Below are 26,334 nucleotides of genomic sequence, written 5' to 3' on the forward strand. Positions count from 1 at the left end.
AGATTCTCAATGGCTATTCTCACTATGCAGAGACCCTATAAGATAGCCTAGGCCATAGCTCATATGAGGCCTCATCAGAGCTCACAATGGCTTCAGAGACCATGGGATGTTATGTGATGCCAAGACTGGACGCTTAGAGCTGGGGATGGGATGGAACTCACAAGAACCAAGAAGGAGCTTTGGGCACAAGCAGATTAATAGTTTAGCTCACACCAGACTGTAACTTGCTGGTCTACTTCTGGTTATGACAATGTGGAGAGGAAATGGGAAGCATGGCTGGTAGGAGTATAATGTTTTGCCTCACCCATGTGCTGTCAAAGAACTTATAGCCTACCTACTTTAAAAGATGGAGCCTTTTGATCCCCTGCTTCTCTCTTCCCTTCCTTCATTTTCCTTCCTCCTTTTTTCTTTTCCTTTCTTTATTCCATCCTTATTTCTTCCTCCCCCTCTCCACCCCCTCCCCATTTTCTTTCTATCTATACTGGGGATCAAATCCTTGGTATCTTGCACTATAGGGCTCTACCACAGAGCCATGCCCAATTCCACCTTTATAGTTTTCTGGTTTTGAGTTTTAAAACAATGACCACATTTCATGTAAAATTAAACAAACTATATTTGAAAAAGAGAGAGCTTTTATGCTGTCATTTAAAATAGCCTAACCCCTCCCCCAAAGAAGTCCAGTGATCTCTTTTGTAATATTTGAAAATAAACCAACTTTATTTGAATCAGTCAATACCAATCGAGACTGGAAAATGCATTTACAGCTGGCTCAAGATATAAAGAATGCATTTGACTTGATGTGTATTCAAAGGTATGTTACATTTAGTAAGGCTTGAAAGCAAGGCCTATTTTCATCACAGTTAAGGGTCTCAAGAAAAGTGAGTTACCACCATTTGGATCATCTACGTATTGATTCATTACAATTGCTAAGTTAGTTAGTTCCCCAGTTTACAAATCGGAAAAACTAGGTGGCTGGGGGTGGGGAGCACAAATTTAGATAGAGGCTGAATATTTTGCTTGTTTTTATTTTGCTGTTTTTCTTTGAGACAGGGTCTCATATAGCAGGTCGGCCTCCAACTTGCTATGTAGCTGACTTTGAACTTCTGATCCTCCTGCCTCCACCTCCCTAGAGCTGGGATTACAAGTTCACTACCAAGCCTGATTTATGTAGTGATGGATATCTGACCCCGGGCTTCATGCATACTAAGCAAACATTCTACCATCCGTGCTAGATCCTAGCCTGATATTTTCTATAAACATATTCTTAGTCTACCTTGGGACATCTTTAGCTATATACAAAAATACCGTGTCTTCAAAACCGCTTTGCCAAACATCAGATTGATTTTATAGAAAATACAGTTTAACTCAAACCCCATATGGGAACAATGCTTTGTTAATTTTTGGTAGTATATATGGTGGTAGTGTAGAATAGACTTATTTCCTTCAACAACATTCAGTAGGACTGTGCAATTTGATTCATGCTTACTAAAAAGATGAAAGCGTCTTGAAACTAGGCTGAGAAAGGAATATTGTAAAGGGGGAAGAGGATGCACTTAGAACTCAGCACAAGCTGTCAGTTTGAGTGGTAGAGAGCATTGGCCACATGGTCACTGGTCTGTCTGTAGAAGGGCCCCACGGCCAATGACAAGACCACAAACATTCTCCCATCAGCAGAATCTGGAGTTTCATAGGCACACTACTTTCCTTTCTGGTAACTAAGGATCTTTCTTAATGTCATATATATGTATAATATGTATGACTATTTATGATACAAATACATAGATTTCAAAATGTAACCCTTGAGAATCACTGAACTTAATTTCAATCACTAGTTGATGTTTCATGTTTCCAAGCAGGGTCACAATAGTTCACTGATTCATTGAACTGAGCTGACTTCTGGACCATGGAAGGATGGAGGGGAACCCCAGAAGCACCTCCCAGATACCTATTGCTTCTAGAATGATTTGATTGAAGATGCAAACTATTTCAGTGGTGGTGAACTCTGTCTGGTCTTCCTTCATAATACATTTTCCTGGGCCTTGCAGGTCCCTGGCACGCTTAGATAATCAGCACCTGACTGTGCCAGGCATCCTCCGTTCCAGGATGGTCCTAAAATGCTTAGGGCTCTCTCTCTGCAGAATTCCCACCTCTAAGCACTGGTGCTGTCTTCTCTCCTGTTGACTCATCTCACAAGATCCAGAAGGTACCAGAAACATGGCCCAAACATCACTCTTGGAGCAACTCTTTTTTTTTTTAATGAAAAGATGAAGATCTGGTCTGGTCCCATCAGCTCCAGAGGGGAACACCAGGGACAGTGCCATCTACCAGGACGCTGGAACTAGTTTAGGATTGTCTGGCCAAATAAACAGCCTGACTCTTTTCTACTTTGCAATTCATTTGTTTGCTGCCCGGAGCCTATCTAGACCTCCATTTAAAAGGTGAGCTATACACATGCCTGTGACCCTGAATTTGGCAGGGATTTTTCTTTTTCAAGGGGCTATGAAATGTTCTGAAATCATCAAAAACTCACTTTCTTTCTTATTGTGTATAGCTACTAATATCTGAACCAATGCCTTCTCTCTGGGTCAATCTAAGACCTCGGCAGTTTTAAACAGGTAGATACACTCAACTCAGTCATTCTGAGTCTGACTCTAGGCTGTCTGTCTGTCTGTCTGTCTGTCTGTCTCTCTGTCTCAACTTTCACTTACCTCTTACACACACAAGATTGCCATGTGACAATCCAGGGTGAGAAATGGATACAAAAGAAATAGCTCCATCAAATAGTTCCCTTTCTCGGTCACCCAAACGCTTCTTGCGGGACTGGGATTTCCAGAACAGCTCCTATCCAGGCTCTGCAGGTCGTGTCCACAAGGCAAAGCCTTGCACACAGTCTGAGCTGGGACTTGGAACCTCACTGCGGGCTGCAGATGGTGAATGAATCAAACACTTGACAAGGTCCAAAGAAACTGGAGCCTCGGGAGAAAAGTCTTTTCTGGGGTGGGGGAGGGGGTTCATCATCATTTGCTTTATTGTTATTTTTATACACATGTCCTAAAACACAGGTCAGTCTAATTATGATTATCTGACATTAAAATTACTTCTGAATTCAAGTACTTGGAAGAGCCTCCATTCTATAATCTTGTCTCTCTTTAAAGGGGTTATGAGTGATCATATAATACTCCACATTGCCTAAATATTGCTAGTTTTGTAAAACAGGAGGAACTTTTAGAAACAGTATTGACTCAGTTTATTTTTGAAAACTTGCGGATTTCTGGGTTCAGACTGTCACGTGAGGGTCTCGAGTACTCCCCCCTCCTTCTGAGGCCCCTCTAAATATACACTGATCTTCACATCCTCACTATCAGTCCACCTGCAGGACACCGCGTTGTGAGCTGCCTAGAGTTAACCCTGCTTGCTTGTGAATTCTGGGAAGGATTCCTGAGAACAGCATGGTTTCCTATTAATTCAACGGAGGCCTTCTCATGGCTCCGGAAGCTCTCCTCCCCCTCGCCCCCTGGAGGCCCATTGGGGGACTCTTCCCTGCAGTGAAAGGGCTGCTCCTTCAGCAGTGCTACACTTTTAAGCATCCCCAGGGGAAGCTTGCCAAGAGCCTGTGGAAAGGTCCCTGTAGGGTGGAAATGAATCGACTCATTTTGTATCTTCCAAGCCCCTTTCAAGTTTATAAAATGTCGTAGCAGGCAGAGTCCTTTTCCTCAATGGGCTAGGGAGACCTCCTGCTTCCTCCCTACTCCTCGGATCAATGGTCATGCTTTGCTTTGGCGATCCCTAGAGGCGGGGGTTGGAGGTTGGGGGGGGGGATCCCAGTGGCTGTTCGCTGTTAGCACATGTTGGTTGATGTTTCTACGGAAAGGACCCTTGCTGCCCCACCCTCCAGAGTAATGAGCCAAGTCCAGGGGCTTTCCGGCCCTCAGGAGCCTCGCCCCGACTGGCAAGGACACAGAAGGCAGGATTGTTGGAGCTGAGGCTCAGTGAATGGATTTCTCCCAGGCACTCGCTAGCTCACAGGTCGAGGAAGAGCTAATGATTAACTCATTTGTCATAGCGCCTGGTCAGCCCAGGTTCCCATGTTCAGGCCCCATGAGCTTCGTAGGTAAAACACAAGGTGAATGACTAAGGAGAGAAATATTAGCTTTAAAAAAAATATATTGCTTTTTTTTTTTACTTTAAAGTCTGATGTTGGGAAAAGCAACCCAGGACAGTGCACATTTTCTAAATTCAAGCTGTGACTTCCCAGTCAGAAGAGCCATGGGCTTCCTTCCTAAGAAGGTAGCACTGACTACACCATTCCCTAATAGAATTTCTCTTCCATCAGAGGCTGGGGCTGAAGAAACTAGGAGCCCATGCACAGTTCAGTTGGCAACCCACGTCTGGAAGTGACTAGGACAGGCCTGGAAGATGTTTTGGACCGATGCTTTATGGTTGGTAGGTGTGTCCTAACACCAGTCTAAGATTTAGATAATGAGAGAGAAGATTGCTCTAAAGGTTTACTAGGCTACATCAAACTCACAGCATTAGCTCCTCCCATCCCTCCTCCTCCCCCTCCCGTCTCTTTCTCCAACCCAAAGCCACTGATTGAAGAACACAGTCACACACACACACACACACACATACACACACACTCACACACTCCTGTAAGCTCCAGTGGATGACTGCTTTTAAGTCAGTGACCCCTGTGGCTGTAGACCCTGCTGGGCCTTTTGGCATCAACATTGTTTCTCAGAAGTCCCTCTCCAGTTGGGTCACCTCAGTTTAGAATTATAGGTCAACTGCCTTTGTGGCAAAATGGAGTCAGACGGAAAGCTGGGATCATTGCCCACCAGGATATATTCATATTGCACCAGGTCTCAGCACTGCAGCAAATGGAGGTGTATCCAAGGGGACAATACAATATGGCCCTCTGAGCAGCTGGAACTGCCCTGCTAGGTTCCCAGAGCCACACCCAGCTGAGTCCCTCCCCCAGCACTGTCTCCCAATCAAAGCCCGGATCCCTCCCTGATGATCATATTCGTCTGTGGCCTTGCAGTTACTGGGAAAGTGGGGGCAGGAGAGAAGCCAGCATTGAAGTTGCTAAAGCATCTGGAAAAGCGTTAGGATGTTGGCAGAAGGGACCAGTGACAATCCCTGGGAAGCTTTCCAAACTGACCCCAGATACACTGGCCCTAGATCGGGCAAGCAGGCAGGGAGATCTGCGGCTGTGTCCTTTCCTCTTGCCAGGCTCCTGGGGGACAAGGCAGAAGGATGGCATTGATCTTAGAAGGTAGCAGGCTGGAGTTGAGTTCAGGGGTGCCAGCAAGGTGCCGCCTATTTGTTTTCCTTTTGAATCTTTCCTCAAGGCAATGAGGAAGACAAGTCTGTGGAGGTGAAGGCCTTTGGGAGTTGTGGAGTTCCTCTGCAGCAGACAACTAAGCTCAGGATCTGCTGAGGCGTCTGGCGACATCTGCGTAGGCCAGCTCGATCTCGCGATCAGCAGCACAGGTGTTGGTGAACTCATCCCGGGCATAGGCATTCTTGAGGTACCGCCACAAGCCTGTCATCTCAGCCGGGAGGTCATAGTTTCGGTACTTCTTAGCCACAATCTAAACAACGGTGACAAGACAGAGGTTGTGTGAAGACAGGACACGGGTGTTAGGACCATGATTTCATGGGTGACAGTGCATCTCGGGTACATCTGCGTGCAGTACGGCCGCCCAAGAAGCTGGCTAGAAAGACGAGCCATGTCAGCCAGCTCTGGGTTTGACTGAGAGAGCCTGCCTTAATGAGGCAAGTGGAAGAGAAATCGAGACTGACTCCTGACATCAACCCCAGGCCTCCACATGCATGCACAGGCATGCATGTGCACACATCACACACGCATACATGAAAATGAAGAACATGTGCTGTGAAGGAAACCCCAAGTGATATGGAAAAATGTTTGCGACAGCCATAGTTGGTGTAAAGTATAACATATGTGGAGAAATATGTATGACACCCACAAGGATATTACCAGTAGAGTATCCGTGTTCACCTAGTCCACGCCAACCTCAAACTTCTATGTGACTTTGAACTCCCAATCCTCCTGCCTCCACCTCTCCAGTATAAGGATTGCAGATACGTGCTACCTTGCTTGGTTTAAGTTTTCTTTGTTTTTGGTCCCTCTTCTGCTCTGCTTTAAATAGGCATCCTTATCTTTTGTGTGGTGGTGGTGGGGGGGACCCAGAAAAGTGAGCTAGGTATTAGAATATATATGTAGGTTCCAGATCTGCTGTGGGAGCAGACCAATGGTGGTCTCCAATGTTCTCCTGTGTTGCCACACTTATAGGATATAGACTGGGACTTGTGGAGAAGTGGGATTTGTGTTGATAGAAACTGTAGTGTCAGTGGTTAGAGGGCTACTTCTGGGTCTCAGCTGACTGCATTCATAATCCTGACTCCATCTGACAGCTGTGACCAAGGACAAATCCATGACACCTCTCTGAGCCCTAATTTGCTTTTCTCTGACATGGAGGTGGTAATAGGACTTACCTTGTGGAAATGGGTGAGTGGGTCCTCATCCGATTCACTGGGACATGGCTTGTGCCCGTTTTCATGCATTTACATTTTTACTACAGGGAGGTGGGTGGGGTGGCTTTTTGAATAAGGTCCATGTAGTCAGGACAACTCTGGGGACATAGGACCTGAGAGTTCTCCCCAGGCCTTCCTTGTACACAGAAGAGTCTTGCTCTTGATTTATTGCTGTGTTAATATCAGTAAATTCTTCATATACTTTTTTAACAAGGGGTCCCTGTATTCATTCTTCTTTGGAATGTGTCCATTAGTGATGCTTATGGCCCTCAGGGTCAGGCAGATGTAACAGAGAGCAGTATCTCTCCAAGGGTTCTGCTTTTGACTTCCTTCATTTTCTCTAGGGGGTAGATAGTGAAACCATGGGACCCCCAGCTCTTCTGTGTGAGGGTTTCTCCTTCCTTCCCATATGGATGATGCAGAGTCCCCAGGAAATTATGCCAAGGAAAGGACAATGATGGCCTACTGCATGAAAAGCTCATTCCTGGGACCCTTCTACACCAGGGAGAGCACAAGCCCCTTCCAGGCTCTCACTCCAGTTCCAAGCTTCCAGTGCAACAATAAGTAAGGTACACTCTGTCCTGAGTCACAAATATGACAGCATCCTTTTCTCCTCCCCAGCTTGTAAGCAGCAGTTGGACATGGAGAGACTGTGCTTTCGTTTCTAGATCCTTCCATAATCCTAATGACCATTTAGATTTGGATAATGACAGCTGGTAACACTGGCTCATGAGCCCACTCTCATCTGGGTGCTGTGTTAAGCTACTCAGAACTGGGTGCAAGCTACTAAAACCTCTACAGCACCCTGCAGGGGTCATGCCCCTATTGTTCAGATGAGAAAGGAGAGGCACAGACATTTAGTAAGCAAGGTTTGGTTAAACAGCTGAATTTAATCTTTGGCATCTTCAGTTATCTCAACATCAGACAAGGTGCATCGAGTTATATGTGATGAAACCATTGTGTGTGTGTGTGTGTGTGTGTGTGTGTGTGTGTGTGTGTGTGTTTTGCAGAGGATTGAACCCAAGTCCCTCATGCATGCTATGTAAATCCTCCGCATGATGTCACATCCCATTTACAATGTTCTGTTCTGCTTAAGTGTGACCAGTAAGCAAAGGTGATAGGTCAACACTAGCCACCAGTTGTCCCAAAGCTGCCCTCTGGTCACTACAAGGAGAGGGCCTTTGAGAAGAGATTTTCTAGGCTTGGAGCAAATCTAAATAGTGATGATTTTCTGAACTAGCTGGAATTAGCCAGGTGGGGCAAAATTGGCACAAAGTAAGGTGAATGAGTCTACTAAGAGCTGTTGTGCATGGTTTGACCTGAAGTCATGAACTTGTAATGCAAATACTCATGAGACCGAGGCAGGGTGATCTCAAATTAGAGAACAACCCAGACCATTTACTTAGATTCTACGCCACCAGCTGATCTCAAAGACACAGAGGTTGGGTGATACTTTATACTGATTGATAAAGACATACTTTGTTACTGTTGGCATTTTAATTTGGGGTTTTGTCTGTTTGTTTTTGTGGTGCTGGGTTTTGAGCCCAGTGTTCAGTAAGAACTTTACTGCTTGGTTTTTGTCAACTGTACACAAAACGGAGGCATCCGGGAGAAGGGACTTCATCAGGTTGCCCTGTGGATGTGTCTTGGGGCCACTGTCTGGATTGTCAATAGATGCCTAATCCACTGTGGGTTGTACCGTCTCTAAGCAGGTGGGCCAGGACTATGCAAGAAAGGAGAGATGGTAGCTGAGTAATCCTTGGGGCGGGGGAAGCCAGTAAGCTGTGTTCCTCCTTGGCCTCCCTTCACTGTGTGCCTCTAGGTTGCTGCTCTGACTTCCCTTATGATGGACTATGAAGTGAAAGTGTAAGGAAAATAACCTCCCATCAGAGCGACAGAAAAGCAAACTAGAAAAGGTATTCCGGGTTGTCTTCATTCGCTTCAAGATGGCAGATGTGCAATCAAAGAATGTATGTTGGCATTTGCATGTGTAGCTCTCTTTCTCTTCCAAGTTGCCCCACAGAGAACACAATCACTGTGCCGAGCCGGGAAAAGCACACCAGTGAAAGTTCAGACCAGGTTCTCAGTGAGCGTGGGCCACAGCCACTCGGCATCCTGGGATTGGGGACAGATATGACAGGAAGGCAAGCAGAAGCAAGGGCGCGTGGAATTCTGACACCCAGAGGAACTTGCTTGCTCCTCCTACTCTGAATTGGCTGTTTCATATGAAAACAGTTAGCTCCCACAGTCCACATTAAAATTTGGCATCCGAGGCCAAACTGCCTTGGCTCCTCTTCATGCTCTCTGCACTGCAGAGGTTTGCCAGGTCCCTGGATCTGATAAGCTGGATCAGCAGAAATCCAAGGAGACAGGAGTCCAGGCCTATTGTTCCCTCCTAGGCCATCCTCCGTCTGATCCCCAGCTTGCCTCAGCTAGAAACCCACTGAACTGTCTCCAAGGACAGGGGATTAACTTGGTCATTTAGGGTTGGATGGAGCTGAGGCATTCAAAGGATGGTGGAGAAGCCTGTGAGTGCCGTGTGTTTGCCTACTTTGACAAAGGACACTTAAGTGAGTTGCCTCTACATGTTGGGGTAGAGAGGAGAGAAAGAAGGAAGGGAAAGGAAGCAAGTGGATTTGATCCCCACCTTTCTTTTAGGCACGAGAAAAATGAAATCCGAAAAGATCAAATGGCTTGCCCTAGTCCTCCCTGCTAGTTGGTGGCAGATGATGAATTAGACTTGGGTCTTCTGATCTTTCCATTATATCACTATGACACTGTGTGACTGAATGGGCATCACACATACCTAATGGCTGTGCTTATTCCTCAGGGAAAGGAGAAGAAAGCACACTTTGGTGGGTGGGGTGTGGGATAATTAATAACTTCAAAGTAACATATTTGGCTGGTCCTACAAGAGATCTTTAGATTGGCCCTGAGCCTAAAAAAAGTCTTCATATTCAAGTGTTGTATTGGCCTGCCCTAGAAGCATGTGACTCCCTCCCTGGTTTTAGCACTAACCCAGGCCTGCGGGACAATCACTCACACATGGATGGCCAGTTAAGTGACTTTACCACAAGCTGGCATATGCTCTTGGAGGAGACTCTATATATCTAGCTCAGTACTCTGGCTGATAGAACTTGCTGATGAACAATAGGTTAGCCTTCTCCTCAGTGAGGGGCAGACATAATATGACTATCCTAAAAGGCACACAGTAGCTGGTCATATTTATTAAAGGGTTATCACACATGCAAAAGGCTCTGGTCTCACACACATTATTGTCAGAATGAGATGGCAAGACATAGCCACGGTAAAAGCAGGGGTTGCTTGGTTATAAGACCCTACTTCACGTTGCTCTTGGGTCTAGAGGACCCAAGTTCAATTCCCAGCAACCACATGACAGCTCACAACGATCTCTAACTCCAGTTCTAGAGTATCTGATGCTCTCTTCTGGCTTCCATGGACATCAGGCGCACACGTGGACATAAACAAATGCAGGTAAAACACCCACACATACACATTTAACAAACTTTTTAAAAAAATTGAATCACAGAGAGTCTGCTCACCTGGCAAGCTGCGAAGGCTGATTTTGGTCCCTAACAGATCTGACTTCAGAGCCCAGGGTCGTCTTGGCTCCCAGGAGTTACTACCCTTGATTGGTCCACCCAGTTGGCCAGGCCTGGGATGACGGCCACACCCATGCTCAGACCTCTCTTACCTTGACCACATGCAGCTTGGGGAGCAGATTGCAGTCGGCCAGGGTCAGCTCGTCCCCGTCCAGGAACTTGCGCTGGGACCCTTTCTCATCCCCACGGGTGTTGGTGTCGATCTCCTCTGGCAGAGGGGTGTTCAGGTAGTCATCCAGCTTCTTCAGTGCCTTTGTCAAGCCCCTCTCAAGGGCTGGCATGGAAGAACAAAAGAAGAGTCAACTCTCTTCTTACCAAATACAGCCACAGGGGCTTCAGAGTAGGCCAGGTGTACAGAGTCACATCCCACCACCGCTCCGCCATTTCAACACATACGATAGAACCCCGGTAGCTCTGAGCATGTTTCCATACAAGTGTACTAAACAGCCTAAAAAGGCAAACCCTAGGGATGGAGAGATGGCCCAGCAGCCACTGCTCTACCAAGACTGCAATTTGTTTCCAGGCAGCTCATGGCCGCCTATAACCAGCTCTAGGGAATCTAACACCTTCTGACCTCTGTGGCCGCTTGTGTGTGTATGGGCACACACACTCACAGAAATTAAATAAATCAGAAAAACTAGCCAATTAGTAAACACTAGTTACTTTTTATATTTGATCGAAACACCACCTATTCCTTTTAATTTGATTAAATTCCTTTTACTTTGATTAAGATGTATCGTCTATTTAATAAAGAATTCCGGCAGCTAGAGCACATGCCAGAGTATCCAGAGTTTATCTCCAGCAGGTCCAACATTAGGCAACTTCCATTTTCTTGTTTTATCTACTTTTATCTAGCCAATGATTGACAACACACACAAACACACACACAATAATTTTTCAGAAAGGGCTGATTAAGTAATTAAAAATGGCGCAGAAGTAGTCCTTAGATAAGACCAGTTTTGTGGTGGCATTCAATTTGACTAACCTAGCTGGAGAAGGGGAGGGGACCTTCAGGGGACAGGACATAGGAACGAGATCAGTCCTGTTTAGGGAGACTTGCAGAAGTGCCATGGGTAATAGAGAGGCATGCTGGAGGGTCATCTACAGCAGACAGCTCAAAGCTGTCCCAAATGGCCAGACCAATGCACCAGACAGGAATGGCCATCGGCAGTGTGCACTCAATTCACTTGGATGGAGCCTGCCACCTGCCAGGGATGCCGCTGAAAGAAAGGACACCTAAAGGAAGGCGAGGTGGCAGAAGACACTTATATTCCTATTCTGATTAATTAGCAACTAATCCATTTATCACACATGGGCATGGAACCTTTTCATCACAGAAAGGTGACATGGAAACTTTGTACCTTCGAATGGACAGGGTAGGTGCAGAACAGATGGCCCGTTGGTCACTAAGTACCTGTGACATCAGCCCTGCTCCTCTACCCCTCTCCCTCAAGACTCTGTTCGACAGCATGCTCCTGAGATCGCAGGAGTCCCAGCTGATTCACCTGGCCACAGACACAAGGAGGACATCGCCACCCAGAGGAGAAACTGTGAGATCTGTCTTCCTTGTCACGGCGTCCCAAATGTGCCTTCTGTTAACTAGCCACTCCCACATGACCCACTTTTGTCTTTTCATAGGAGGCCCTTGTTTGAGACAATGGAAGGACACCAGTCTGAGACAAAGCCGCTGAACACTTCCTGGAACGTTTGGAAACCAGTGAGAGGCTGGCCATGCGTTTCTCAATACTTCCTTCTCCCTGGTGTGGCGTTTGAACTCGTCTTCATCATCTGTTTTGTGTTTCCAGTTTGAGAGAATAGAGCAAGAAGGGCTGGGAAACATGCTGGAATTCCCTTCAGTGATTGTCTAGACTGTGACGGGATTGCCAGACTATTCGTGGGCTAAGGCAGAGGGTGGGCACTAGACAATACTTATTATGTTTTTCTCCCCAAAGCGATTGCATTTCACACTGGGTTTGTTTGCTTACTCAAATCCTTCTACTCCCTTCAGTCACAGAGTGGGCCAAAAAAACCCAATCACAGTGGAAAAATGAAAGAAATAACACAATATTCTAGTTTCATTTCTGTTGACAGGTTAAAATAGCCTGATGGGGAGGAAAGGGTTTATTTGGCATGTGCTACTGAATTGCAGATCATCCTTGTAGGGAAGTCACACGCTTCAGTGTGACTGTCACACCCTCATCCATTGTCAAGAGCAGATTGAAACAAATATACCCAGGCTGCCTTCTTGAAGGCTTGCTCTCTTATCCAGCTTTCCCTGTCCTGTATAAGTCAAGCAGACCCCCCCAACGCCCTCCCCATGCCTAGGGAATGGTGCCACCCACAATAGGCTAGATCTCTTCATATCAATGAACAATCGATATAATTCCTGGTCAACGTGATCTGAATAAATCCTCAATTGAAACTCTCTTCCCATTGTTGTTGGTCTGCAACAACAATGAATTTTGGCAAAGAGGTGTGAAACAATGATGGAGACCTTGGAAGACTAGCTTGGGATAGATTCCAACTATTCATCTACTAATTTGCCCAACTAATGAGGTCTTTAAATGGAAGGGGTAAAATTTAATGACAGGTATAGATGTGTCCCTACATCATTATTACAACATCATGAATGGTCTGTACATTCTGAGCATGCTCACTGCTTGTCAGTTGGTGTTAATCATGGTAGAGACATGAGGCCAGAAGCCAGAAAGAAGCCACATGAACTGTAGCTACCCTTGATTAGGATTTGCCTAGAACAGTCTCACCGTTGAGGTTATAGCTTCAAGGTCCTTTAACTGAAGAGCCCTCTCCGAGACCTCGGGCATGACTTTTTTCACTTCTTTGTTTAAACGTATTGTATTAGCTTTGGACACCTTAAATTCCACCTGCACCCCTGATCCTGATACCTCTCTGTGGCTAGAGGTCAGCTCCTCAATGTGACTGCATGACCGTTTCCTCATCTCGGTAATGACAACGAAGATTCCTGGGTCACTCATGGCCAATTCTAGGCTCAATAGGATAGTGCAGGGAAAGTCTCTGATCCAAGGGCCTGGGCTGTAACAGATCAGTCAGTGGTTATCATTGTCACCGTGTGACTCTGAAACAGTCGTCCTTCTGTCCTGTGAATCCTCCCACACTCTCAGATTGGAACATTCTTAAGCATTCCAAGATGCAGCAGAGAAGGTCAGATTCTGTGTAGCCTCAGTCCTGAAGTCAAGTCCCCAAATGGAGCATTCTTTCCCACTCTCGATTACTCTCCCTCTCTCTCTCTCTCTCTCTCTCTCTCTCTCTCTCTCTCTCTCTCTCTCTCTCTCACACACACACACACACACACACACACACACACACACACTGTGGTTTTTTTTTTTTTATATAGAATTTTCTGTGTAGCTTTGGAGCCTGTCCTGGAACTCGCTCTGTAGACCAGGCTGGCCTCAAACTCACAGAGATTCTCCTGCCTCTGCATCTCGAGTGCTGGGATTAAAGGTGTGTGCCTCCACTGCCCAGCACTTAACTTATATTTTTAAAATTGTTTTCTGGGACTTGATCATGAAGCTTAGACCGGTCTCACTCAATAACCAGTCAAAGATGGCCTTGAACTTTTGGCCCTCTTGCCTCCACCTCCCTAATGATAAGATAACAGGCATGCACACCTTGCACCCTCCCTTGAATATTTAACACACAGCCATGACTATGTCCCCTATGCCCCCGGGAATCCTCGTTGGTGACAAACAATGTAGAAAGGGATGCTCAGAGGCAAAGAGACACACCATACCCACATGCTGAGTCACTCCAGGCTAACAAGTCACCCACAACAGTGCCTAGACACTCTCTTCCAGCTTTCTCCCTCTTGCCTTCGGGCTCAGTCCTGAAGCCACGGGATTAAATTATCTCTTTTGACTGATGGCATTTGGGTCATGCAGACACTCACAGTGAACTTTCTACTCTGGTAAAAATGGATAGGAAAGAGACCAGGGTGATAGGCAGGAGACAGTAACTCCTTCAGTGTGTGTGTGAGGGAGTGGGGAGAGGGAAGGAGGGAGAGAGAGAGAGAGAGAGAGAGAGAGAGAGAGAGAGAGAGAGAGAGAGAGAGAGAGAGAGAGAGAGAGAAAGAGTTTCCTCAGAGACACTGGCTGGGGCAACTAACCTCAGGCAGGCTGCAGCACCCGGTGACCCATGATGACTAACGTCCCATGAGCTTGATGGATACCCAGTCTTTTAATTGCTCTGTTCCCCTCTCCTTCTCTGCTTCCCATAAAGATTTATTCTGTAGCACACACAAATGTGCTGGGTAAAATATGCAATGAGGAAAAAGGGGAAGAGTTCATAAATATTCTCAGGCATATGCAAACAATCTCAAATTTATTTCTCTCTCTCTCTCTTTTTTTTAAGGAGGGAAAAAAATCCACCCATTCCATGATCGCTTCCAGATTCATTGAGGTTGCTATTACATAAGAGCCAATATTGTTTTCTCGTCATAGAGAAATAATGAGTTGGAAATGGCAATTTGAGCTAAGAAAATAATATAGTCTTACCAAGGCATGGGGGCTGGATGAGGAACGGGGGAGCCAAGATTCTAATCCAGCCTCCAGCCAGTTTCTGCAAGCATGGCTCAGCCCCGATTTGCCAGCATCTGGGCACAGCATGGGAGCCGATGAGAGTGAAGCCAGCAGCACCTCTGGGTCTCAAAATTCACACAGAGGGGCAGATGTCAAGGGTGGTCTTTGAGAAGATGGAAAGCAGGTCTGGGCCCAGGAGGTTTGTATGTGTGTTTTTCTCTGTCACGTGGTACTTGGAGAAGTACACATGTGTTTTATACACTCACATAGTCACATCCGTATAAACATAAATAAAAAGAAGTCTGCAAAAAACAAAAGGGGGAAAGAGACGGCTCGGTGGTTTACAGCATGGGCTGCTCTTGCAGAGGACCTGGATTCAAGTCTCACCACCTCCACAGGGGCTAACAAATGGCTATAACTGCAGTTCAGGGATCCACTGTCCCTTTCTTCCTCCTCAAACATTGTGTGAGGTGTGCAGACATATACACAGGGAAAGCATCCATACACCTGATATAAGTTTTGTTTTAAGTTTTGCTTATAAAAGGAGTCGAGGCCCACCTCTGACAAAGGGCTGCAGCCTAGATGGGTGTCTGCCCAACTATTCCGTGGACTCTCCACTCTCTGACCCTTTCATTGCTCCAGAAGGGTCCATTCCCACAGGAAGACAACACTCACTGTTCTCTGAAAGGAACCCTGAATGTGATGCTCTGTTGCCTAAACACAGGAAGAGTCAAGAACTAGTATTTATTCTCACTTTACAGTTAAGGGAACTGAGTCACAGACATACCTAAGGCATGTCTACTTGTGCTAGTACATATGCAGCTGGTTTCTTGAAGCGTTCAGACACCCCAGAGGTATACATGAACATGTGCTTGGATTAGTTGGGGTTTTTTGGGCTTCCTTCCTTTCTTCCTTCCTTCCTCCCTCCCTCCTTCCTTCCTTCCTTCCTTCCTTCCTTCCTTCCTTCCTTCCTTCCTTCCTTCCTTCCTTCCTTCCTTCCTTCCTGCATGATTCCTTACAGGATCCCATGCCCCGGGCAGTGGGAAAATAACAAATTATTAATCTATTCTGGGTTATAACCTAGTCTGATGTAATAGTCCCTGCAGTCCCTCTAGAGGCCTCTCAGTCTCTTTTGCATGGAATTGCTCAGTTTCTCAGACAGACTGTCTCTCCCTTGCTCTTCTTCCTGCATCCATGTGACCGGGGTGGGGGAGGCAACTCCTGTGACCTCATGGCACTGGGTGGGGGTGGAGCTTATACAAGTCTTGACATCTGTCTAGGGAGGCCATGGAGACGCTGGCTCTGTAGGTGAGTTATACAAGTCTTGACATCTTTCTAGGGAGGCCATGGAGACTGGCTCTGTAGGTGAGTTGCATGCGGGCTTCTTGTCTCCCCCAGATACCGGGAGGATTTTTCAAGCAGAGCATTAGACACATGTCTAGGCTGCTGATGTACCTGCCTCTCTCACTTTTTCTTCATCCACAAATCTTCTAAGCCAGTGGTTCTCAGCCTTCCTAAAGCTGGAACCCCTTAATAAATTTCCTCATGTTGTGGTGACCCCTAATCATAGAATTATTTTCTTTGCTACTCCACAACTGTAATTTGCCACTACTGTTATGAATTGTAATGTCGATATCTCATATGTAGATAGTCTTAGGCGACCCTTGTGAAAGGGTCATTTGACCCCCCCAGGGGTCATGGGGTCATGGCCCACAGGTTCAGAACCACTGCTCTAAGTCTTCCTTTCAATTGTTCCGTGTCAAATAGTCTATCAACTCCACAGCAGCAAGCCTCCTTGCCTAGGTGCATGAGAAACGCTGTCTGTACTCTGTGAGCTTTCCAAACAAGGTTCTTGATGGGTGGAAAATTAAAAGAGGGACTAGAATTTAGGGCATCTCAAGAAAGGAAGTAGCTATGTTGAATTCCAGAAGTTAAATATTAAAATGATTTTTCCCCCTTGGAAATCTTATTTAAAATGGAACTGGAGAGATGTCTCAGTGGGTAAAGTCATTGCCTTGAGCTTGGCTCATCAATAGCCATGTAAAACTAAGGCATGCATGACATCATGCGTGTATAACCCCACTACAGCAGGGTAGACATGAGTGGATGTCCTGAAACAGCTGAGCAGCTGGCTCCGGGGAGACAGCCCGCCCAGGTTCATGGGAGAGACTCTATCCAAGAATAATGCGGACATCAATAGAAGAAGATAGCCAAGGTTGACCTCTGCTCTCCACCCCTCCACACTGAGAGTCTTCTCAAAATCTCCTAATCGCTAGAGATAAGTATGTATTACTTGAATTAGAGTATACTTAGAAATGCAAAGGAAAGCATATATTCAAAGTGTTAGCCCCAGTATACAAGTTGGGAGCAAAACCTCAAAACTGAAGTCTCTCCCACTCTGCAGGCCACTCTGAGTGCCGAGGGATGCTCCACTGTTAGTTAGGTTTCTATCGCTGTGGCAAGACACTGTACCGCGGCGACTCTTATAAAGAAAGCATTTCATTAGGGGGCTCGCTTACAGTTCAGAGGTTCAGTCCATTATGATGGAGAGCATGGCAGCATGCAGGCAGACATGGTGCTGCAGAAATAGCCGAGTGTACTCCAGGCGCCAGGAAGTCTACTACGGTTTGTGGGGCAGAAACCCCAAAGCCCGGCCCCACAGTGACACACTTCCTCCAACAAGACAATGCCCACTCCAACAAAGCCACACCCAATGTGCCACTCCTTATGAGATTATGGGAGTATGGGGGTTAGTCACCTTCAGACTGCCACACACTGCCTCTGGGTACCTATGTGGTTAATCACACACTACTGATTTCTCATACATCTCCATCTCATTGCAAAAGGGAGCATCATTTCTTTGTGTCCTAAAAAAATTCTAACAAATTTGAGGACACACTTATATTCTGCTATTAATGGTTGAGTTTAGACTCTTGATTGTGGTAACCTTCCTACAGGGCCACACCTGGCCTAGCTCCTGAGTGTTAGCACCTAGACCCAATCCATCTTTTGTTTCTCTGGTCACCCTGCATGAATCTTGTCTGAGAGATTCCCAAGGATAAAAGCCTATGCAAAACTTGGAAACTGGGAAAACTGTGGTCCTGATCAACAGAGAATTTTCACTTGGCATTGTGGTTTCGGAAGCTTCAATATATTGTTTTGAACATATTGAAATCAACTGGCTAAAGTGTAAATATGGAGAAAAATAAAAATGTCCTGGGTGAAGAAAAAGTGGTTCAGTCTTTAGAGGTTGAATCTCCCTGCTGCCCAGAGAGGCTAAAGTCATTCTCAAGGTGTCTCTGGGTCTTCATCTTCTTTCCAAGGACCCTCGTGAACCCAACAGTCGTGCTGTGACACCTGATGCTTAGAGAGTTATCCAGAATGGTCTAGAAGAAGTTGTCTATGCATACAGAGCCTACCAGATTACATCCTCCCTAAATAACAAGCAGAGGCCTTGCCTATGTCTGGGTCCAGTGCAGTGTAAGGAAAAGTGAAAATGCTGTGGAGAAAATTTCATGGAGAAAACTGGATTTCCTCCATGAAGGAAGAAACATCTAGATACTGAGGAGTGCTTGGAGAATTGACTGAACTTTCTATTTGTCTAAATTTCTATTTTTCATCTGAGCACATGAAAGAAAGGGGGTACAAAATGCAGCTCTCTCTAGCCATCATGTTGTTGGAGGCAGAATAAAAACATAGCCACACCTTATCAACATTTGAGAGTTAAAACATAAATGAGATTTCATGAGTTAGAAACTAAGGTAATGGAGACAAAAAAATCCAGTAAGAAGAATCTGACATCACCTCTCTGGCACCTTCTGGAGGAAGAAGCTTTTCCTCCCATGTCCCTCTATTACTGGAAAGAAGCTAAGTGGAGACGCAGAATTGCTCAGAGCCAAACACCTCGGGAATTTGGGACCGGGGCTGTAACAATACATGGCCATGAAGAGCTGTGAGACAAGGAGCCTGGACAGACTGTCACATTGAGTGCATTTCTGAGGAAGTCAGAGATGCTGCAGGGAGATTCTCCTGGTGGTCTTTGTGATTGCCAGTGTGGCCTGCCGGGAAACGATGAGACAGATGCCAACCCTCTAGGACATGTCACTCACAAGTAACTTGCTCTTGAATTCTGCTGTTACCAATAGCGCTTTGCTGGGTGCTATTGAAGCAACTTCCACAGTCTGGTAGAGAGTGGGACCTAAGAAAATATCTGACTTCTGATCGTTACTATGACTGGAACTAATCCTATGAGAGGACAGAGATATTGAGTGAAACAGAGGTCAACTCAAAGGCAGAAGTTCAGCATGGAAAGGAAAGCTGAGGACACTAGAACTTCCTGGGCATGAGGAGGAATGATCCCGGGAATCTTGGAGGATGACACTCACTCTCACAGTGGAACCTACAATTGCCTGGAATCATCTCCTAGGGCCACACCTATTTCTCTCCCTACTGTCAGTGTCCAGTGTTCTTGATCTGATCCCTTGGAGAATTTGGGTTCAATCTTCCATCACAGCAACACCCCTGCGCATGACCCAAGTGGCCAGCAAGGTGTATGTTAACCAAATCAACCCAACTCTGGGAGACCTTGGCATTCACCTGTGGGAAGCAATTCCTGGGCCTCCATTTCTGGACACTGGTTCAAGTGTCTGGAGGCTAGATGTCAAGGCTCTTAGGACAGGTCCCCTGCTGTGCCCTGGAGGTTAGCAGGCTAAGGGTCTACAGTCCCTACTGCCAGGGGTGTGCATCGTTTGCTCTGATGAAATTCCTTGGATGGAAGATGAAATGGTCCCTTGCTCCACAGGCAGGATTCAAACTGGTGACTACAGTGATTAGGATACTGGACGCTACAGGTCCCATGAAAATTTGTAGAGTGAGCAGAACACTCTCAGAGACATCTCCAAGAAGCCAGAGACTTTCCTCTAAGAAAAACACATTCTCCATGAAACTGCTTCCCTGAGCTTTACAGAGGAACCAGTTTTTCAAAAAGAAGAACTTTTTGATTTATCTCCATGGGTCAGTTAATTATTAGCTGACAATTATGAGGATGATAGCAAGGAACACCTACACTGTTTTATTTAAAAGACTGGGAGCCTTTGGCGGCATTTAGCTGTGTTTGAAGCATTGTTCTGGGAGGAAGGAATTCAGGGCAGTTTTGGCCTGTTATTCATAGAATACATTTTTGAAGGATGATATTGATGATATAGACAAGTTCCAGGTGCAGACATTTTTGTAAATCTCCTCAAAGCCACAGTACATTCGAAGAGAGAGAAAAAAAAGTCACTTACTTCTTTACATTTAGTTTTCCAGTCTTCCATACAATCTGTACAATGGTAGCTCCCCATATGTTTATTTATCAGTGGGGAGAAGAGAGAGAGAGAGAGAGAGAGAGAGAGAGAGAGAGAGAGAGAGAGAGAGAGAGAGAGAGAGAGAGAGAGAGAATGTCTGACTGGGTATGTTCCTGATTACCTGGCCAGCACTGACACCAGCCATGGGGTGGTAGCGACCCCTTCTGGCCTCTTCTTGAACAGAGCCAAACTTATGAGTGTTTCCTATTAGGCTTCCCAGAAACTCGTAAATGGCTGTAAAATCCATCGTGCTAATAGAAGGAACAACATAAATGCTGACTAAAGCTATTGATACTGTCAGTGTCGTTCACGAGGCTGACTGAGTGGGGGGGGGAGGGGACGGGGAATCTAGAAGTTTACAGTTACTTTACAAAAGGTGATTTTTAAGCATGCGACCATAGATTAGCTTTAACATGGATGTTCAAACTTGAGGGGTGAGTTGGTCAGAGAGACCGATTCTACTGGTTATCTGCTCTTGTGTAGACCTGGGTCTTAGTTCACTTTTCCCTCACCACAAGTGCTTCAGCTAAGGAATTCCATTCCCCATTCTTGCTCCACCCTCAAATGGCCACACCTTTAGACAGAGACCATCTCAGAATTTTCTCCTCAGCAATGAAATTGTAAGCTTTTTAAAACTGTGAGTGCTAGGGATCCGAACTCAGGTCTTCACGTCTACAGAACAAGCACTTTGCCCACTGAGCGGTCTCCCAGTCTTCATCTGATCCTTTCTTTATAACTCTTCAGTCACAGCCTGGCCCCGGTAAGCCTTCTTCCTACTCATTACATGATGTGACAGCCTTGGGTCTTTGACAGATACACTCAAACTACACCCACCCTCTCAGCCCTGCCTTTCCCAGAACAATTTCCTGATGCCCCACCTGGCCCTAGGCAGTCTGGTTTGAGGACGGAATCTGCCCCGGGGTGTTTTAGCTGCAAGACTCTTACAACCCCAGGCTGTGCCTTCTGAAGTTTGAGCTGAGAGCACAGCAAATTCTTCACATGAGTTTCTACTTCTGTTTCTTAAAGTCTAGCAGATTTTGTCAACCCCAAATGATGTATCTTTTATGACATGGATAGATCAGATATTTTACCATAGGGGGAAAATTACCTTAACTTGAAAGTGAATTATATGCAAGAATCCACTCCCCTTCCTTTGTTACTAATAGAAAACAGAAACCATGTTTTTTTCCCTTTAGGATAGCAGAGTGCCTGGTCAAAATGACACATCTTCCCCGACTGTGTCCTTTCAGGTAGATCTGGCCAACGAGACAGAAAGTGATTGTTGGGCCTCTGGAAGAGACGTCTCCACTAACAATGTCAGAAACGCAGGTGTGTGTGGAAGTAGTGATTGTCTTCATGGAATGAGGACAAAAGGCATATGCTGAGGCCTGGGGAGGTGGTTCAGTGGCCAAGAGTGCTTAGTCTGCAAACACTAGGACCTGAGTTCAAATCCCCTGCACCTATGTAAAAGAAAAAGTTTATCCCATCATAAGGCAGGGGGTGGGGATGGAGCAAAAACAGGGAGGTTCTGGAAGCTCCATGGCCAGCTATTCTATCTGAAACAGTGAGCTTTTGGTTCTCTGACTGTCTCAAGGAAATAAAATGGGGTGAGAAGGGAAGAATCAGACATTCTGGTTTTGTAATCGTGTGCAATGCCGCACACACGTGCACATTCGTGCATTTGTACCATAGAGTGTGTATGCCAAATGTGCATACACACACTTACATGCATACACACACATGCATAGACACACACAGGCGCACGCATGTGCGCACACACACACACACACACACACACACACACACACACAAAGCCAGGAGCTCTGAGAATCTGAATCCACCATGTCTTTAGGACCCACAATATTTGCCTGGAACACACTGTTCATTTGACTTCTTGTTATGTGGGCAAAGCAAACTCCTGTTGAGAAGTAAACATCAAGAACACTTAGGATAGGGCATGGCACATAGTAACGTGCTTCACAGGTCTTGCTGAGTCAAACAGAATAAACCTTTGCTTTAGCTACTGTAGTTATGCTCCTATTACACATAGTAACACATAACTTTTAGCAATACCTGTATGCATTGCAGTATTTCCTTGCACAGCACCTGGAACTGAACGAAGTGTGTGTGTGTGTGTGTGTGTGTGTGTTAAGTGGGGTATACCCATGTATGTGTACAGTTGTGCACACAATGCAGAGGCCAGAAGAGGATCTTGGTAGTCCTCATGATCGCTTTCTGCTTTATTGCCTTGAGGCCAGGTCTCACACTCCTTTGAGTAGGCAGGCCAGCTGACCATGGAACTCTGGGAATACTCCTGCCACCACTCCCCAGTGCTTGGGTTATAGGTACCTCCTCCTTAGCTCTCCTAGTCAGGACCAGAATGTGTGACTTAAACATGAAGTATGGCTGTGATAAGGCAGCAGCAGATGCTGGAAATATTTCTGCCACCCCTTTTCTGCTTGTTGAAATGAAGACCCTGGATTCACCAAAATCAGGAGCCAGGCTGATCACTGAAGACAACTGAACAGCCTAGGATGAACAAGTTTTACTAAACAGGACTCACGTGCAATTATTGTCCAGAGACTCAAAACCACTTTCAAAGTGCACTGCCCTCAGGTGAAGACGTAGTACAAGGTCATTCAAAGGCACTTTTCATCACGACTGGATAAACATGAACTCAACAAGGTCAACAACAATGGACTTGCTAATGTGAAGAGGGGAAAGCCCAAGAGGCCTCAAGCCTACACAAAGACCTACAGGCAACTAAGGTGTGGGAGAAACCGTCTTCCCATGAAAGAGCACAGCAACTGGTTACCCACTGTCGTATGGTCAGCCCTGAAACCATGCATACAAGTGACATACAGACTGAACAGGATATTTATGTGTGTGTGTTTGTGTGTGTGTGTGTGTGTACATATGCATATATGCTGATAAACAATAATTGAAAGGGGCCATGGGTTTGAAAAAGAGAAAAGGGGGGAATTATAACCTCAAAAATGGAAAGCTACTTTTCAGCCCCCAAGGACTCTTCCTTCACTCAAGGCAGAGAATGGACTACTGCACAGCATGACACACAGAGAGACTTGATGCTTTTATGTTTGAGACCCACTGTGAATGTGGGTTGTGCCAAACTATGGGTTGAGACACCAGACTGAAGAACAAATGAGAAAGTGAGCTGAGGACACCCACCGTTAGTTCATCTCTCGCTGCTTCCTGACTGCACGGGCAATGTGACCATCCTCACAACCTCCGGCCACCATGCCTTCCCTGCTGTGTTGGTGTGAAACAGAAAAGTCCCCAGATGGAGCTGTTTGGGGAGTTACGGAACCTCTAGAAAGCAGAGGTTGCTAAAGGAAGTATGTCAGTGGGCATAGCCTTTGAGAGCATACAGCCTCTCCTCACTTCCTGTTTTTTCTCAGCTTCCTGTGTGTAGATGAAATGTGATCCTTCTATTTCCTGCTGCCTCGTTTTCCTCACCATTATGGACTCTATCCCTTTGGTACCATAAGCTGACAAATTACTGTCTTTCTTAACTTGGTTTTGGTCATGGTATTTTATCACAGCAACAGGAGAGTAACCAACACAGCTGCTGTGAATCACTGCGCTATTAGACTGTGAGTTAAAATAAAAGCTTGCTTCCTCAAGGAGGACTTTTGTCACAGCAATGAGAGAGAAAATGAATTAATACAGATGGCTTCCTACAATGTCCCGGATTCCCTATCCGTGTTGGCTAAGCATGTCTTTAGGCCGCAGAGTGTCCTTGTGTGTCACCTAGATAATCTGTACAGGATGGGAACAAAATTGACAGGTGGGGGGTTATCAGGTGGTGTTTTGGGGTATTTGTTTACACTGTGTGAAGATGTGTGTATGTCTTGCCTCACCTACCTAAGGCACCTGATTGGTTTAGTAAAGAGCTGAATGGCCATTAGCGAGGCAGGAGAGGATAGGTGGGACTTCTGGACAGAGATAAGAACTCTGGGAAGAAGAGAGGCAGGATTCTCTAGCCAGACATGGAGGGAGTTGGATGTACAGAATGGAGGAGGGGTAAAGAGCCATGTGGCAGAACATAGATTAACAAAAATGGGTTAATTTAAGTTTAAGAGTTAGTTGGGGATAAGCCTAAGCTAAGGCCAAGCTTTCATAATTAATAATAATTTGGGGGCTGGTGGTCAAAGAAATCCAACAAGACTCACTGCAAGCTGGGATGTTTACATTTTTACTGATAGTCGTGACAGTCCACCAGACTCTCACATCTTGTTTTCGGTCCAGCTTTTCCAAAAGTGGGGGAGGGAATTTGTCCATCATGTTAACTTCCCCAGACCTGTCTCCTCCACGGAGACTCAGGAGACTCAAAGGAAATGTGGGCGGGTCTTTCCAGGACACTCTCTCCTGATCATGGATGAGGACTCATGGACAAAGACACCATAACAATCAGCTATGATTTTCCAATACGATGTGCACACAGGAAGTGTTGGCACTGGCGCCCAGGCAGTTGTGGTCCAGAGTGCTGGGCCCGTCACGAATATAAGTGAATGGAAGCGTGGCTTTTCTACAGCTTAACTGAGATTTAGTTGATACGATTATTTCAGGAGGCATGTGAGGCCTTTGCTGGCACATAAAACCATCAGAGCACAGAGAACAAATTGAGTGTGTGTGGCGTGGGGGGAGGGCAGAATTAAGAAACTCATTTGCAGACTGCACACATTTAAGAGATCTGTCACACAAGACGAGGTAACAGTAGCCCCAGGTAAAGGAACATATAAGTTTTGTACAAACCACTCCCCTAACGTTCCTTTATTCCCTAGGTCTTGATCTGAGGCCAGACTGAGCCAGCAGAACTCATTCTGGTCAGACAGCGGGAAATTCCTCCACACAAATGGTGTTGGTGGTCTCCGCACTACTGTATAGTCCAGGAGCCCACACAGCAGACTCTCACTAATGAGTGAGCCCACCCACGCAGGACTCACCACTCCCTCCTCCTCCCACTGGAGCCAGCCCTATTCAACACCCTCACACCACCACCGACCACCTTCTGCACTACTACCCAAGGATTCATTCATTTCCGGAACAAACTTGGTTAAAATTAAAATCACAGAAACCTCCTCACTAAGGATCCAAACCAAAGACCCTCTGGAGGGCTCCCCTGGGCAGCTCCTGGGAGGTGCCACAGGAAGTCACAGCCGCTCTAGCTCTCAGCCTCAAAGGTCCTCCACGGAAGAAAGGACTAGCCTTATGGGGCCTGCCAGATCTTGGAGGTGGGTCCACAGTACTCAGGTTGTTTGGTTTTCCTTGCAAGAATGCTAATCAAAGCACAACTTCAACCCCACCAACCAACAAAATAACCCGGGGTTGGCAAGAGGCAGGAGGGAGACCCAGGGACGGGCAGCCTGGAGGGCCCCTTTTGTGGCAGAGGTGTTTTGGAAGGAGAACTTCCATTGCTTTCTGTGGAACGTCTTGGCCACCCAGGAACCCAGCATGATGGGAGTCCACCCCGGGCCTCCACTCAGGACTTCCGCCCAGGCTGGGGTCAGTTGTTCCGAGTTAGTGGCAAGTCTTGATCTCTAGAGGAAGCAGGGAATAACCCAACAGAAAGGACACAGAGCCTCCAGCCGCAGTCCTGCCTGGCCCCGAGAAAAGTCACAGGGCCACTGTGCTTATATTCCTGCTACGTTAAAGTTGTGTCCTTTACCTTACCACCAGGCCCTGGAAGTTAGGAGTCTGATAGAGTTGGGACTGGGCACAGTCCCTGAGAAAAGCCAGAGCCCAAGGTATGAGCTTATGCTGAGAAGAGGGGAGAGTCGGGAGAGAAGATATTAAGTGCCTTGCTTTTTGAACACACCACACACACATACACACACACACACACACACACACACACACACACACACACACACACACACACACAAACTACTTTCATTGGGGCTTGCCACGTCCTGGGAATCTGAGGGTAAAAAATGTCAAGCTGGCCTCTGTCCTCAACAGCAGTGGTCTTTCATGGACACTCTGGGGTGGGTATAGACTCTTTAATAAGGGGCTCGTTAGTTCTAAGCTAATAGCCCTCCCAGGCTGCTCAAATCCTTCCCAACACTTCTCTGTCTTAGGTCAAAGAAGTTTGTAAAGGTTCAGATTGGTGGTTCTGAAAGTGGGAGAGAAAAAATGAGAGGCTTCGGGGTGCAGCCTGCCAGGGGCCTCTGAGGGCTTGTGAGGCCCGCAGGTATATATTTCCCTTAGCATGGAGGACAGACT

The 26,334-nt window shown here is 46.3% G+C and overlaps 1 protein-coding gene across 3 annotated transcripts in view; it reads right to left on the bottom strand.

Annotated features, from left to right (window-relative positions):
- Positions 1-693: 693 nt before the first annotated feature.
- Clic5 (chloride intracellular channel 5) overlaps positions 694-26,334 on the bottom strand; it is a 143,301-nt gene continuing 117,660 nt past the window's right edge. For all 3 annotated transcript variants that reach the window (XM_040729673.1, XM_040729674.1, XM_040729675.1), the window contains exons 5-6: positions 10,277-10,458; positions 694-5,597 (exon numbers count right to left, since the gene is read on the bottom strand). In XM_040729673.1, the coding sequence (XP_040585607.1) occupies positions 5,430-5,597; positions 10,277-10,458 (350 nt within the window). In that variant the 3' untranslated portion in view covers positions 694-5,429. The remainder of the gene's footprint in view (positions 5,598-10,276; positions 10,459-26,334) is intronic.

This window comes from Mesocricetus auratus, unplaced genomic scaffold (genome assembly GCF_017639785.1).
Source record: "Mesocricetus auratus isolate SY011 unplaced genomic scaffold, BCM_Maur_2.0 Super-Scaffold_100021, whole genome shotgun sequence".
NCBI classification, from domain to species: domain Eukaryota; kingdom Metazoa; phylum Chordata; class Mammalia; order Rodentia; family Cricetidae; genus Mesocricetus; species Mesocricetus auratus.